Source organism: Pyrus communis, chromosome 3 (assembly GCF_041283825.1).
Source record: "Pyrus communis isolate YQ-2024b chromosome 3, ASM4128382v1, whole genome shotgun sequence".
Lineage (NCBI taxonomy): Eukaryota > Viridiplantae > Streptophyta > Magnoliopsida > Rosales > Rosaceae > Pyrus > Pyrus communis.
Genome location: NC_142567.1, coordinates 1749542 through 1763701, shown reverse-complemented (window position 1 = coordinate 1763701; position 14160 = coordinate 1749542). Strand labels below are relative to the sequence as shown.

Genomic DNA, 14160 nt, shown 5'->3' with positions numbered 1-14160 from the left:
CACGTAACAAATAAAATTTTAATCATAAACCGTACAATTCTTTTTTTTTAAGATAACGTTAAAGAAACTAAACTTGTAAAATAAAATTTTGAAAACTAAAAAAACATAAAAGTTGATAATTAATTTATACTTAAACATTTAAAAAAAAAAACATTTGATAAACGTACTCATTACAATGGGTGACACATTAATTAGTTTGTAAATTTTGTCTCATCGTATTAACCTTTTTTTTTTTTATGCTTCCCCAAATTAAATTTTTTTTGTTGCAAAGAAATTATAGCAATAGTCTCTAACTTAATTGAAGTAATGGTCATTCAACTAAAAATTCATGACATATAATCCCTTAACTCCTCAAAGCGTGCATCTATGATCATTTTTGTCAACTCTATTAGAGCTTTAATAAAATACACATATTCATATAAATTATATATGACCGTCAAATAATAGTTATATTAAATTTAAGCCTTGTTTTATTAACACCTCACGTTTTTGTTGACTACACCCCGTATACTTAATACACCATACAGTTATCTTTTAAATTAAAAAATTTCTTAACACACCCCACGTATTTTTCAATACTACCCTCACACCTTACATCTCATACACCCCACACCTCACACACCCCACAATCATCAACTAATTAACCACACATCAAACTCTTCATCTCTTTCAAACAAAAGAATAATCCACATTTTAAAAACAAGAAAGATGAATTAAATTGTTGTATAAAATCTCCATCTTGTCATTTGATTTATAAACATCCGTAAAATTTTCTTGAACAATCACGTTGGATTCTAAGAAGCCTGATGGACAAATGGTGGGAACTGTTCTTATAAAGTCATGTCAGTTCCAAGCAACCAATAAACATTGAATTTCTTTATCATCAAACAGCCACAAGAATATTACATTTAATTACATCTTAAAATTTTCAACATTCTCCAGTTTTCTTCCTATTTCTTGGATTCCAATTAGAGCAGGGCTTTGTAAAAAGTCAAATTTTTATTCCATTATTTAAATAATTTCTTGAATGTGAAAACCAACAAATGAACGAGGAGCAAAACTTTATTTTTTTGTTCCGTTCATCAAAAGATATATTTTCATCAACTTATTTGTGTTTTTAGGGTTTTGTTCTACAATGGAGAGTAAAAGCAGCTATGAGGGCTCGAATAGTCATTTCATATTAGAGTTACAAGTTGTTTAATATTACATTTTTAAGTGAGGTGTATTAACATGTAGGATGTTAATAAATAAATAAAAACTCCCTAAATTTAAATATATGCATTTAGCCAGTTCCTACAATTTGTTATTAATTTTTCATTTATTTGTTGAGGTGAAAAGTCAACAAAACACAAAGATTAAATAGCCGTTGGTTTCTTGCTCAAATGGTGTGGGATTAGGTTTGTCGTAACGCGCCACTCGGCGGTGTGCGCGCATCGGACTTGCCTCTCTGGAATCTGGATGATGGGCGGACAGGCTGCTGAGGGAGGTTACTCTACCGAAAGGACCACGCTACATCCAGGTGAGGCCATGTCATTATGCCACGTGTTTAAGAATCGGGTAGAATAAGCTAGAAAAACAATAAAATGCACTAAAATGTGCCTTGAGTGTTGTCACGTAGGAAAAACTTAATGCCACATGTTAAATAAGATGGTTCGTAATTCAGTTAGTTAAGAATATTTAATTTTATTAAATTCGATTTTGCTAAGGGAGCTTTCGTTGGCAAGTGTTTCATCAAAATACGAACAATTATGAGAATTCAAAGCATTGATATTAATAATAATAATATTAGATCACATGCTCATAGTTAATAATGTGATATTATATGTATGTATCATGTATGAATGAACCAACTGGTGGGGAAGAGATCCCCTTCAGATTTCTCCCATCAAAGTCACACAATCAATTCATCCGGACTCTTGAAATTTGATCTAACGGCTACAAACAGGGGATCCCTTTAAAAGTTATAATAATTTTAGCCGTTTGATCAAATTTCAAAGGCCCGGATCCCCAACTGGTAAGATGGTCTGCCCCATTTTGACTTGAAAAAATGGTGGGCTGTGTTTGTGTGTTTTGAAGGTGAAAATACTATGCTACGAACAAATATTTGTCCTTGTGGTTTAATATTTAGTTGGTTGATGTTTGGTAGTCATATTTATTTCCTCCAACAAGTCAATTCTTCTTATTTTGTTGACCATATGATTATGTATGCATGCATGCAGATGCAGTATACAGTAATGCATTTACTATAACAAGATAATCGATTAATGCCTTTACTTTAAAGGAGGTTTCTTAGTTAAAATGGTTTTCAAATCGATATGATTCTTTTTTCTTTGGTTTTTGACAAGAATAAATTGTAGGAATGGTCCATTAATTTTAACTTAATTAGAGTAATGGTCATTTAACTAAAAATTCACGATCATTGGTCTCTTAATTCTTCAAAACGTGCAGCTACGGTCCTTTTTATCAACTCCGTTAGAACTTTCGTCACAATAAGTTACACGCCACACACGTGAGGCTGAATCAAAGGGCAAACGTGAAAAACGAAATGAGAAAAATTGCAGTAATGGTCCCTTAACTTTAACCCAATTTGAGAAATGATCCCTCAACTTTAACCTAATTGGAGCAATGATCCCTTAACCTTAACTTAATTGAAGCAATGGTCCTTTCAACATGATTAATTTTGAAGGAATTCTGTCTGAGTTGTTGAAAATGACCATAGTTGCACGTTTTGATGAGTTAAGGGACCAATGATCATGAATTTTTAGTTGAGAGATCATTGCTCCAATTGGGTTAAAGTTGAGGGATCACTACTACAAATTTCTCTTTTGACAATGAAAATTGATACAAGTGGTCATTGTGTTTGTTAATTGTAAATCATTTTGGTCAATTTATAAAAAAATTTGTCAATATCCTCGTTAAATTCTCACGTAAACGATCATGTGACCCCCTTTAAGGGTGTTTTTGTCAAACTAACCAGTCCACTTGATAAGGATGTTGAAAGATTTTTCACAAAATTACCAAAATGATTACGATGGACAAATTCAGAAACCAATTCTATATGTTTGAGTTAGTAGAGTCAAGTGAACACAATAGTCGGGGTCAAATATGTAGTAAATTTGAAGGGTGGCACCATTAATTCAGTAATCAAGATTCATATCTCTATTTGATGAATCTACCTGAATTTTATCATTTCTTGATTGAACGGTAAAATAAATGGAGTGGTGGGGAATGCTACCATAAGTATAGACAACAAAGACAAGTCTAACACCACCACAAATACTAGAACATTGACTCACCTAATTTTATTTTATTTTTTCTTAAAAAAGGGACCAATTGTTAGTTTTGTTATGGTAGTCCACTATTTTGAAAGTTAGAAAGACTTACAAAGGCATCAAGAATCAAATCTCAAACGATAAAATATGGACCTAAAATTCGTCTTCAACCACTGAACTACCTCATAGTTCTTGACTCACCTAATTTGATATGGAAGTTTAAACTTTGAATTGTGAAAAATTTCGAGTACACCAATTTATAGCATGCATTGTTGAGTTTAATGTATGCTAAAAATATCAAGAAAAAAAAATAAAAATATATCAATGTGTAGTTAACTGTAGTATAAGGACTCTTCAAATGAGAGAGATTTTTCAGTGTCTTCAGAGCACGGAACAAAGCATTGAAAAATTTCTTCCAACATTGAAATGGTCCCTCAACTTTAACTTAATTGGAGCAATGATCCCTTAACCTTAACTTAGTTGAAGTAATGATCCTTCCAACATGATTAATTTTGAAGGAATTCTGACTGAGTTGTTGAAAATGACCATAGTTGCACGTTTTGATGAGTTAAAGGACCAATGATCATGAATTTTTAGTTGAAAGATCATTGCTCCAATTGGGTTAAAGTTGAGGGACCACTACTACAATTTTCTCTTTTGACAATGAAAATTGATACAAGTGATCCTTGTGTTTGTTCATTGTAAATCATTTTGGTCAATTTATAAAAAAAATCTGTCAATATCCTTGTTAAATTCTCACATAAACAATCATGTGACCCCATTAAAGGTATTTTTGTCAAACTAACCCGTCCACTTGATGAGAATGTTGAAATATTTTTTCACAAAATTACCAAAATGATTATGGTGGGCAAATTCATAAACCAATTCTATATGTTTGAGTTGGTAGAGTCAAGTGACCACAATAGTCGAGGTCAAATAGGTAGTAAATTTGAAGGTTGGCACCATTAATTCATTAATCAAGATTCATATCTCTACTTGATGAATCTACCTAAATTTAATCATTACTTGATTGGACGGTAAAATAAATGGAGTGGTGGGGAATGCTACCATAAGTATAGACAACTAAGACAAGTCTAACACCACCACAAATACTAGAACATTGACTCACCTAATTTTATTTTATTTTTTCTTAAAAAAGGGACCAATTGTTAGTTTCGTTATAGTAGTCCACTATTTTGAAAGTCAGAAAGACTCACAAAGGCATACCTCTGACCATCTTCGTGTGATTCACCAGCATCAAGAATCAAACCTCAAACGATAAAATACAGACCTAAAATTCATCTTCAACTACTGAACTACCTCATAATTCTTGACTCACCTAATTTGATATAGAAGTTCAAACTTCAAATTGTGAAAATTTTCGAGTACACCAATTTATAACATGCATTGTTGAGTTTAATGCATGCTAAAAATATCAAGAAAAAAATAAAAAAAATATCAATGAGTATAGTATAAGGACTCCTCAAATGAAAGAGATTTTTTAGTCTTTAGAGAGAGCATTGAAAATTTTCTTCCTTTGTGGGTCAATTGCGATGCAAAGATTTTTTTCTTTTTTTTTTGTCAAATTCGATTCTGGCACGTGTGATCCCACGCTACAACATTCCTCATCACTCATCAGCGGTAACTTAATCAAAGGATCAAAATATCCTAATCAACAAAAGGCCCACAAACTCAATGGTATGCAAAACGACGGTTCTAAGTTGGCGAGAAATTTTTTTATTGTGACGGGAACATAAATAGTATAACATGATTTTTATATAAATGATGGAAAATTTTATATTTTATAAGTTATTAACTTTTTAACACATATATCCCACCATTTATACAATAACACACAATATACTATCCAATGTGTCAATTACATTGAAAAATCTCAACCATAGTACGGTGCGTAAATTCACAGACAACGAAACCCAATATTTCGGAGAGTCCAAGTTGGCAGAAACAGACAACATTTTTACGTCCGATGTGAGAAATCCAACCTGGATTCTCAAGAGATCAGAAACCTCTGGATCAATCAAACAACTGGACGGCATAAATCCCACTTTGTTTTTTTGGTTTTTCGATTTAAATTATGTGGCTGCCACGCAAACAGAACAAAAAAGACCACCGGTTTCTCAAAATCTTGGGTTTTTGAGGGTCGACAGATGGATCAGTTTGTGGTGGTGTGAGGAGGCCACGACCCCAAATTAGCAGAGAAATTTGGTTTTCTTGGTTTTCTGGAACTGGGTTTCTCTCGGCTATGGCGGATAAGGTTTGCCTGATGGCCTTCCATGGTTACCCTCACGGCCTCGTTCTGAACCAGGAGCAACCCATGAGCTATATCAAGGTAAAAGCAGAAGGCTTTGAGTTGAGCATATGACTTTTCTTTTCTTTTTTTTTTTTTTTTGTTCTTCCTGAAGAAAAGTTTTCATCTTTGGGTTTATATTGGAATAATATTCATTTGGGTTGCTTTTTCTTGATTGGTGTTGTGTGATTGTTTGTGTTCTTCTGGGATTCATGTTTGATTTGTGATTTGGGTTTGTTCATGTATTAATCAGTTCAGTTTATCCGATTGTTTTGGCTTTTGACTTGCAGATAGAAGTTTCCATTTTTTCTTTTGTTTTATAAGGAGATTCATTGGGTTTGTTTTTCTTGCTTGATATCATGTTGTTGTTTGGGGTTCTTTTGGGATTCATGTTTGATTTGTGATTTGGGTTTGTTTGGACTCGTTCGGTTGCTTGAGGCCATGTTTGGTGTCTAGTATTGGATTCGTTTGGACTGGATGGTTCATTAGTTTTAAGGTATGTTGATGGAAGAAATAGTGGCCAACTTTCAAATTTTGTCCAAGTTGAAGGTGGAGGATGGATTAGTAATGAAGGAAATTTTGTCGGAAGAGATAAATTTTATGTTGACAAACAAAATTAGGAAGATTACCTTCATTTCTTACTTCAGCATACCTTGGATGTGGTGAGTTGTTCAATCCTGTCTTAGGTACCAAACGTGGCTTGGTTTATCTTGTACGTTTAGCTTTACTTTCAATTTTCTTGTTTCGTTCATAACGAATCCATCTAATCCCTACAAACAACAACCAAGCCTTATCCCACTAAGTGAGGTCGGCTGTATGAATCCTAGAACGACACTGTGTTTGGTTTCTCCTTTCCAATCCTTTCAATGCAAGTTTTTTTAGGAAGTTGACCTTCATTTCTTCAACATACTTTCGATGTAGTGAGTTATTCAATCCAATTGCAGGTACCAAATGTGGCTTGATTTGATCTTGTAGTTTAGTTCTAATTGGGGTTTCAATTTCTTGTTTCGTTTTATTTTTCGAAGGAATTGCATGTCTGTTGGTATTTTACTTTTTCTTTTAAAGCTGTTGCTAGTAAGTTCTTAAAGAATTTGCTGTAGTTGTTTGGTGGTTATCTGTCCTGGTCCCAGGCTCCCTGCCAGTAGTTAGTTTTTCTAAAAGAAACTAATCTTTGATTAACACAGGATTTCCAATCATTTATGCCAAGTTTTGGAGCAAAGGAGGAAATCACAAAGTTAGGATCTTTGAAATTGATGCCGCAGCAATGTGAGGAGCCATGGAAACTCAAAAGTGGAGTGCCGGAGGCCAACTGGTTTGTAAAGACTGTCTCAGAAATTGAAAGACCTGCTCTGAATGTGCAAGGTATGCACCTCGTGAGCTTTTTGTTGTATGCAGCTATTGCTTGAAAATATGAGTTTAGTAATAAGCAACTTATTTTGGTTTCCATTTCTGTTTGTTTCGGTGAAGTTGAACTTTGGCTATCGTGTTCTATTGCGTTTATAGCATGTAAAATTAAGAAATTTTGTATATTTGCTATCTGATTTATTCTTATTCACGTGTGGTGTGACTTTCTGTAAATGATGGACTCCTGCATCCTAAACAAATGCAAAATAGTTGAATAACTGTAGTGGCAATAAAGACATCGTATACTCACCATGTTGGGGTTAGACTATGGGGCCTCGAGTGGCGTGAGCATAATTTTGTTTGTTGCAAAGTTATCACCCTCAATACATGTTTGTGCGTACGTGCATGCATGATAGACCACATGCACTTGTTAAAAGAATGGCTCAATTGGGTATAAGATTGCCCATGAAAATAAAGGAGAATTATAATGGCGTGTGTTTTTATCAATTCATGCATAGTTACTGGGATGCAATGAAGGCTGAGGGGAGTGACCGAAATGCTGCTATATCCTTGTTGAATTTGTAATACTGAAATATTCTTTCATTGCAGTATGTTGAATTATCACTTTTTCATGCTGATTGCAGATGTTCGTCCAGACTCAGTGCTGTTCAGCTGTGGAATTGCCGAACACTTCGTAAGACGTGAAAAAATGTTGCAGTTCCTCAGATCAGGAGAAAGTGAAGTGGAGAGAGGCGGAATAGATATAACCTTACTATATGACTTGATGGGGTTACATGAAATGGGCCAACAGCCATCAATGCCTTCTCTTATCTACCCGAGTAGTGAGTTGAATACCCAGATGCCCCTCTTGGACTTTGTAGGCAGCCTTCACTGGAGTTCAAAAGTTACAGTTCAGCCCGATGGTCGAGTCTTATTCACAGGTACCGAGGCTGAGATGAAGCATCTCCTTTCAGTTGTTGCTGAATTTTACTCCTTGAGAAACACAGTTGTTTGGAAAAAGCAGTCTGTGTTGGTTCCGCACTTTAAGAGGTACGCGTGGACTTGAACCTGTTTTCACTCAAATACGTCACTACCTGTTTTACAGGATCAAATACTTATATTACTCCTCAAAATGAATATTTTCTAAAAATGAAGGTGTTTGGATATACATGCATGGGTTTTCCTTACCAGTACGGCATAGGTAGATCTTATGGGTCGAGTTTAAAATGAAGATCTCCTCAATAATGCTTGCTTAGAAAATTACTCGCCGGTGTGATGAATAGTCTACTTTCCAACTATAATATAAATGTTCTCGATTTTTTCTGTTCCTATTCTTTCTTTTCTCCTATAACATATAACCTGACAATAAATTTATGGACCAGTGTGGGGAGCCGGGAAGCAGGAGTTGTTATTGATGGAACTTCGTTCAATATGCAAGCTACTACCCTTGCTCCTTTAAAGAGGTATTATTTTTCATATTCTGGTTCATGCTTTGATACTCTTTTCGCTTTCTTTCTCCTTTTTAATGACATCAACTTATTTCTTTCAATATCTTCGTATCTACCTGCTTTAAGTGATATCAGTTTCAATACTGAACGAGATATTAACAGTTTCCGCACTTGTACGCCTATTATTCCTGCAAATATTTGATCAGGGCATGATTCTTATTGAATTTACGTCTGTTTTACTTAACAGTCCTGAAAAAGTTAAGACAAAGGCGAAGCCAAAGCAGAAGAGTGGTAAAAAAGCGGGCAAAGATAGAGATCTCTACAAGAGGAACTATTTCCACGCCTGTGAGAGCCTTCTATCTATAATGATGAGCAGAAAACAGAACGGGAAAGTGGCAATCCTCTCACTTAAACGATCTGGCCCCGAGCTTCCGGATCTCCTGACCCAGTTTTCTGCCGCTATTGCTGGAACTGGGTTGGCTGTCCTCTTCTCTGTCCTCTGTAAAGTAGCTTCTGGGAGGGTACCCTTTTGTGCGTCCAAACTCTTGAATACTGGAGTTGCATTTGCATTAGTTTGGCTCTCTTGTGGGGTGAACAAACTGAGGGACACAATCGTGCAAATCAGCAAGAATTCAAAGAAGCGGGCTTTAAAAGACGAGGAAATCATGGAAAGGGTAGATAGAAGCGTGAAGGATATTTACTTGAGAGCGGGAACATTGGTGGCAATGGCGGTGTTGAGGCTTGCTTGAACATGAAATGAGAAGAGGAAAGAGAAAACGTAAAGATGGTTTGAAGAACATTTGACCGGATGGTGAGTATAAATGTACACATGGTGTCCGATTTGGGTGATCGTCAGACAGATGAAGCTTGATGGGCATGAGGTGAAGGATCCTTCTTCGAAAGACATTGAATTCTGATTCCGAAGCACTCCACTCCACAGCTGACGGGAACCGGAGCTCCCCGGAGCTCTGGCTAATGACCAGTCAGCCGGTAGTAGTACTTTAGTAGCAATAGTTAATGTAGAATGTAAATTCATAGGAGCGTAACATTGTGGTCTGTAACACAATACAATTTTGTGCATCCAATGTAGGTTCAACTTTCTATTCTATTCACTCGTGTTATCCAGGTGGTCCGGGAGGGACCATCACAGCTCCTCTCTTCTCGAGAATCCATACATCCCTTATTAGTATATGGACAACTATCTCTCGAGCACAGGTTTAGGTTCGGCTTCAATGGGAAAATAAAATGGAGGATCTAACAATGTATATTCATTGACCAAGAACTACGACATCACTCTTTTCATTCTTGGGAGATAAGAGGGATCGTACCATTCAAGCCTCTTTTTTTCATGCTTTTCCCAGAAGTCTGGAGAAAGCTGTAATCCCACTTGTTCAATTGTTGCTGAGCAATTATTGGATTAAACGGACCTCCCCATAAGGTAATTTTAATGTGGCCGATTTTTCCTCTTTTGCAATCAGTTTTGCAACAACACCTACTGCTTTAGCTAATTGTCCACACTTTCCAAGTATGATTTATATGTTATATATGGTCGTGCCTCAACATATCGGTTGAAGTAGATTCTTCTTTTTGATCAATCAAAACCCCTTCCCAAACTGTACAAGCTTCTTCTAAAGCATACGACTTTCTTGATATAGATGATGATATATATACAGATGGATCTTATATATTATCTTATAATTCTTATATATAGCATATAATGAAGAACCACAAGAGTGGATATATCATATATAGGAATCAAAATATGCCAAATAACTCATATTATGCTCTTCTACATCCTAGGTCATCCCGTTCCTTCATTTGGCTTATGTTCTTCACGTAGCATTCAAACTATTCATCTGTTTTTTCCAAGGTTCTAAAAAACGCTAAGCGCTAGTCGGGCAGCGGGCTGACTCCTAGCGCCTAGGCGGCTAGACGGAGTCTAGGCGGGCGCCTAGGCAGATTTGTATTTTTTAAATAAATTTATAATATAATATATAAATACGTCCATTTTTACACACACAAAAATCATACTTGTTGAAAAAAATAAAATACAAAACATACAAAATAAATATTTGTTATAAAATATAAGTATTGTATAAAATTTTAGAGTTTTTTTAAGACCATAATTATTATTGGTTCTTATTTTGTTTAATTGTTTAAAATTGGGCCTGCTACAAATCTTGAAACAAAGTCCATATACTTTTAATTAATAAAAAACCTACTAACCCTAGAGAACATAGCCGCACCCACCTCCACCTTTCTATCTATCTCATCTGCATAGATTGTCAATTTCTCTCTCTCTACAGCGCTATCTTTCTCCCCCCATCCCTCTTCGCAGCAAATCGTCTCTCTCCTTCCCTCCTTTCCTTTCTCTTTTTCACTCCCTCTTCGTCGAATTTTGTAGGAGATCTGAGGTCTGGGTGCGACTGAAGGTGGAAGGCAATGAGAAAACGGCGATTGCAAGCTCGAAAGAAGGCAACACAATGACAAGACCGCCTAGCACCACCGCCTAGACACCGCCTAGGCGGGCGCCTAACACATCCTTGCTTTTCTTCGCCGATTGGCACCTCCCCGCCCGGCCGCCTAGGCGATTTTTAGAACATTGGTTTTTTCAAATGGATATTTAGGGATCTCTTGTTCATAGATCTTGAAACCAGATCAATATCCATTTCTCAATATATCTATCTATCGATAGAAAGAAATAGATCTCTTCTATCTTGCCATATCTAAGTATGGAAGAACCAACACTTAAAGGGCGTACCGATGGAAGGTTCTCACCTTGTCCCCGACATTGTTCTCTGACGATGCCCCATGGGTGAAAGGGGCCACCATTATCTTTCTTTCTTCAATCGTTCCGATAAGGACAAATGGGTTGGTTTGTTTCATACTTCTATCTACGCAATTCTCTATCTTCATTTATGATCATGTTAGGCGGAAGGTAGTTGTAGATGAGCGGCTGTGAAACGGTGATTCCTCCTTTTCCATTGAACCAAATGACTCTATGAAATTATGCCGATACTTCCACATATTACGGGTAACGTAGGAAACTTCTATCTTTCCACGGAGAGAATCCTTAGAATTACCACTGCTTAGCTTTCAATTCGCCTTTGACCATCAAATGAAATGTGAATAACTCGTCCTCCTCTTTTGAAACAAGGGGCGCTTCTGGTTCAGTAGGTGCTTGAAACAATTTTGCCTTCCCCATAGTAAGGAAATCTTTAAAATGTAGTTGTAAGTGGATTTATGGTTTATTGAGCAACAAGTGTATATTTAGTAGAATATTTAAGCCTAAAAGAAAAAAAATAAGTTAAAATCACTTGTAGGTGAGGCTTAAACAACAAATAGCAAAATTTTCTTTGGTTAAATAGTCTTTCACCCTCTTTTGATTGATAAAGACAGTTCTACTAATATGTAGTTTAGATTTTGGTAAAAGAAAAATTAACAAAAAAAAGGTTCAAATACCTTTAAATTTAGGTTTTAAATCGTTGATTACAAGTGTTTAAATACGAATTATAATAGATTTTGCACGAAAAAATATATTTAGAAGAGTATGAGTATGATAGTTTGTTGTAGTGGTAAGAGAAATAAAAGAAAAATTAACATAAATGATTCAAATTCTTGGGGTGTTGAATCATTTATGTTAATTTTTCTTTTATTTCTCTTACCACTACAACAAACTATCATATTCATGTTCTTCAAAACATATTTTATCCGTGTGTGGAGCTCAACTTATCTTATGAGCATTCGGGTGTTCACCTTGTTCTGGGTGCGCAGAGCTCACCTCGTCTTATGTTCATCTCATTCTGCACGTAAGGTGTCCGCATCATTTTGCGTGCCAGAAGCTCGCCCATTTTACGTTGATCGAGCCCATGTCATTTTGGCGTGCACAGAACTAGCCTCATTTTTTGTGCGCAGGGCCAGCCTCGGTTTGTGTGAAGTATCCCCCTCGTTTTCCGTGCATGAGCTCGCCTCGTTTTGCATACCAGAGACTCGCCCCGTTTTCTATGAGCGAAGCCCACCTTGTATTGCGTGTCATGTTTCGCCTCATTCTGCCTGAGTTGAGTCTACTTCAGTTTGCGTGCGTCGAGCCCGCCTAACACCCATGTTTTTTTACAAAAATGTAAATTTTTTATTTTCGAAAAATAATTTTTCTGAGCATTAAGTTAGACTTTGTAAGGAATTTGAAAGCAGTTTTACAGTATATTGAGCAACAAATGTATGTTTAGTAAAATATTTGAGCTGAAAACTAAAAAAATAAGTGAAAATCATAGTAGTGAGTCCCAAAGGGGGTTCGACACTCAAGAATCTCAACGGAAAGTCTCACCTTAATTTTCAAAACTTCATAGTGAGGTGAAGGTGAAAATAAATAGATCGAATGGTGATTTATATAAGAATTTGCAAAACCGACTGAAAACTGTGAGTGTTAATCCACATTTTTTTTCTTCTGAAAAATGCAAATTTTTTATTTTTTTTCTAAATATTTTTCTTGAGCATTAAGGAAATCTTTATAAGGTATCTGAAAGCGGATTTACGGTTTATTGAGCAACAAGTATATATTTAGTAGATATTTAAGCCAAAAAAGTAATTTAGATTTAGATAAAAGAAAACTTAACCAAAAAAAAAAGAGTTCAAATATCTTTAAATTTAGGTTTTAAATCGTTGATTATAAATGTTTAAACACAAATTATAATAGATTTTGCACGGGAAAATATATTTGGAAGAGCATGAATATGATAGTTTGTTGTAGTGGCAAAAGAAATTAAAGAAAAATTGGCAAAAATGATTCAAATTCTTGGGAGCGGCACAAAGTCATGCGTGACTTTGTGCCAGCTAGAAATTCAGTCACATGTGACTTTCTGTCACCCCAAGAATTTGAATCATTTTTGTTGGTTTTTCTTTTATTTTTCTTACCACTACAACAAACTATCATATTCATGTTCTTCAAAATATATTTTAGTCGTGCGTGGAGCTCGACTCGTTTTCTGACCATCTGGGAGTTCGCCTCATTATGCATGAGCGGAGCTTGCCTCGTCTTGTGTGCTTGGGTTCACCTCATTCTGCATGTGAGGTGTCTGCATCATTTTGTGTGCCAGAAGCCCGTCCTTTTTTCATCCATGGAGCACGCGTTGTTGTGGCGTGCACGAAACCACCCTCGTTTTTTGTGCGTAGGGTTGGGCTCAGTTTGTGCGAAGTCCCTCCTCGTTTTTTGTGCATGAGCTCACCTCGTTTTGCATGCAAGAAGCCCGCCCCATTTTCTATGAACAGAGCCTAGCTTGTATTGCGTGGCATGTTTCACCTCTTTTGGTGTGACCTGAGTCCGCCTCGTTTTGCGTACGTCGAGCCCGCCTAACACCCATTTTTTTTTTTTAGAAAAATGCAAATTTTTTATTTTCAAAAAATAATTTTCCTGAGCATTAAATTAGACTTTTTAAAGAATTTAGAAGCAGTTTTATAATTTATTGAGCAACAAATGTATATTTAGTAGAATATTTAAGCCGAAAACTAAAAAAATAAGTGAAAAACAGTGAGTCCCATAATACTGTCAAATGGGTTCGCCAGTCAAGAATTTCAACGGAAAGTCTCACCTTAATAAGCTATTTGCATTGGTTACTTGTTTTCTTGTTTCAATTTAACACCTCTGATACCAAAGGGGAGCAATTTCTTCGGTCAAGGAGCGAACCAGAAAACAAACCACACAAAACAACTAGGTCTTTGGCTCCGAGGAAGGCGAAATGGAATAGCGAGGAATGGGAAAAATGCCATATTGTACATAGGAAAGAATGTAAAC

At 35.9% G+C, this 14160-nt stretch overlaps 1 protein-coding gene across 1 annotated transcript; it reads left to right on the top strand.

Annotated features, from left to right (window-relative positions):
• Nucleotides 1-5153: 5153 nt before the first annotated feature.
• Nucleotides 5154-9480, top strand: LOC137716119 (uncharacterized). The gene is made up of 5 exons (XM_068455516.2): nucleotides 5154-5622; nucleotides 6765-6942; nucleotides 7569-7974; nucleotides 8307-8387; nucleotides 8620-9480. The coding sequence occupies exons 1-5, from the start codon at nucleotides 5536-5538 to the stop codon at nucleotides 9119-9121; spliced, it is 1254 nt and encodes a 417-aa protein (XP_068311617.2). The 5' UTR covers nucleotides 5154-5535; the 3' UTR covers nucleotides 9122-9480.
• Nucleotides 9481-14160: the final 4680 nt, after the last annotated feature.

What these genes read in the sequence shown, in the direction of transcription:
- LOC137716119 (XM_068455516.2), top strand. Translation starts at nt 5,536, where the DNA reads ATGGCGGATAAGGTTTGCCTGATGGCCTTCCATGGTTACCCTCACGGC. An exon ending in AACCCATGAGCTATATCAAG is followed by an intron (nt 5,623 to 6,764) that starts GTAAAAGCAGAA and finishes TGATTAACACAG; the next exon opens with GATTTCCAATCATTTATGCC. An exon ending in TTGGTTCCGCACTTTAAGAG is followed by an intron (nt 7,975 to 8,306) that starts GTACGCGTGGAC and finishes TTTATGGACCAG; the next exon opens with TGTGGGGAGCCGGGAAGCAG.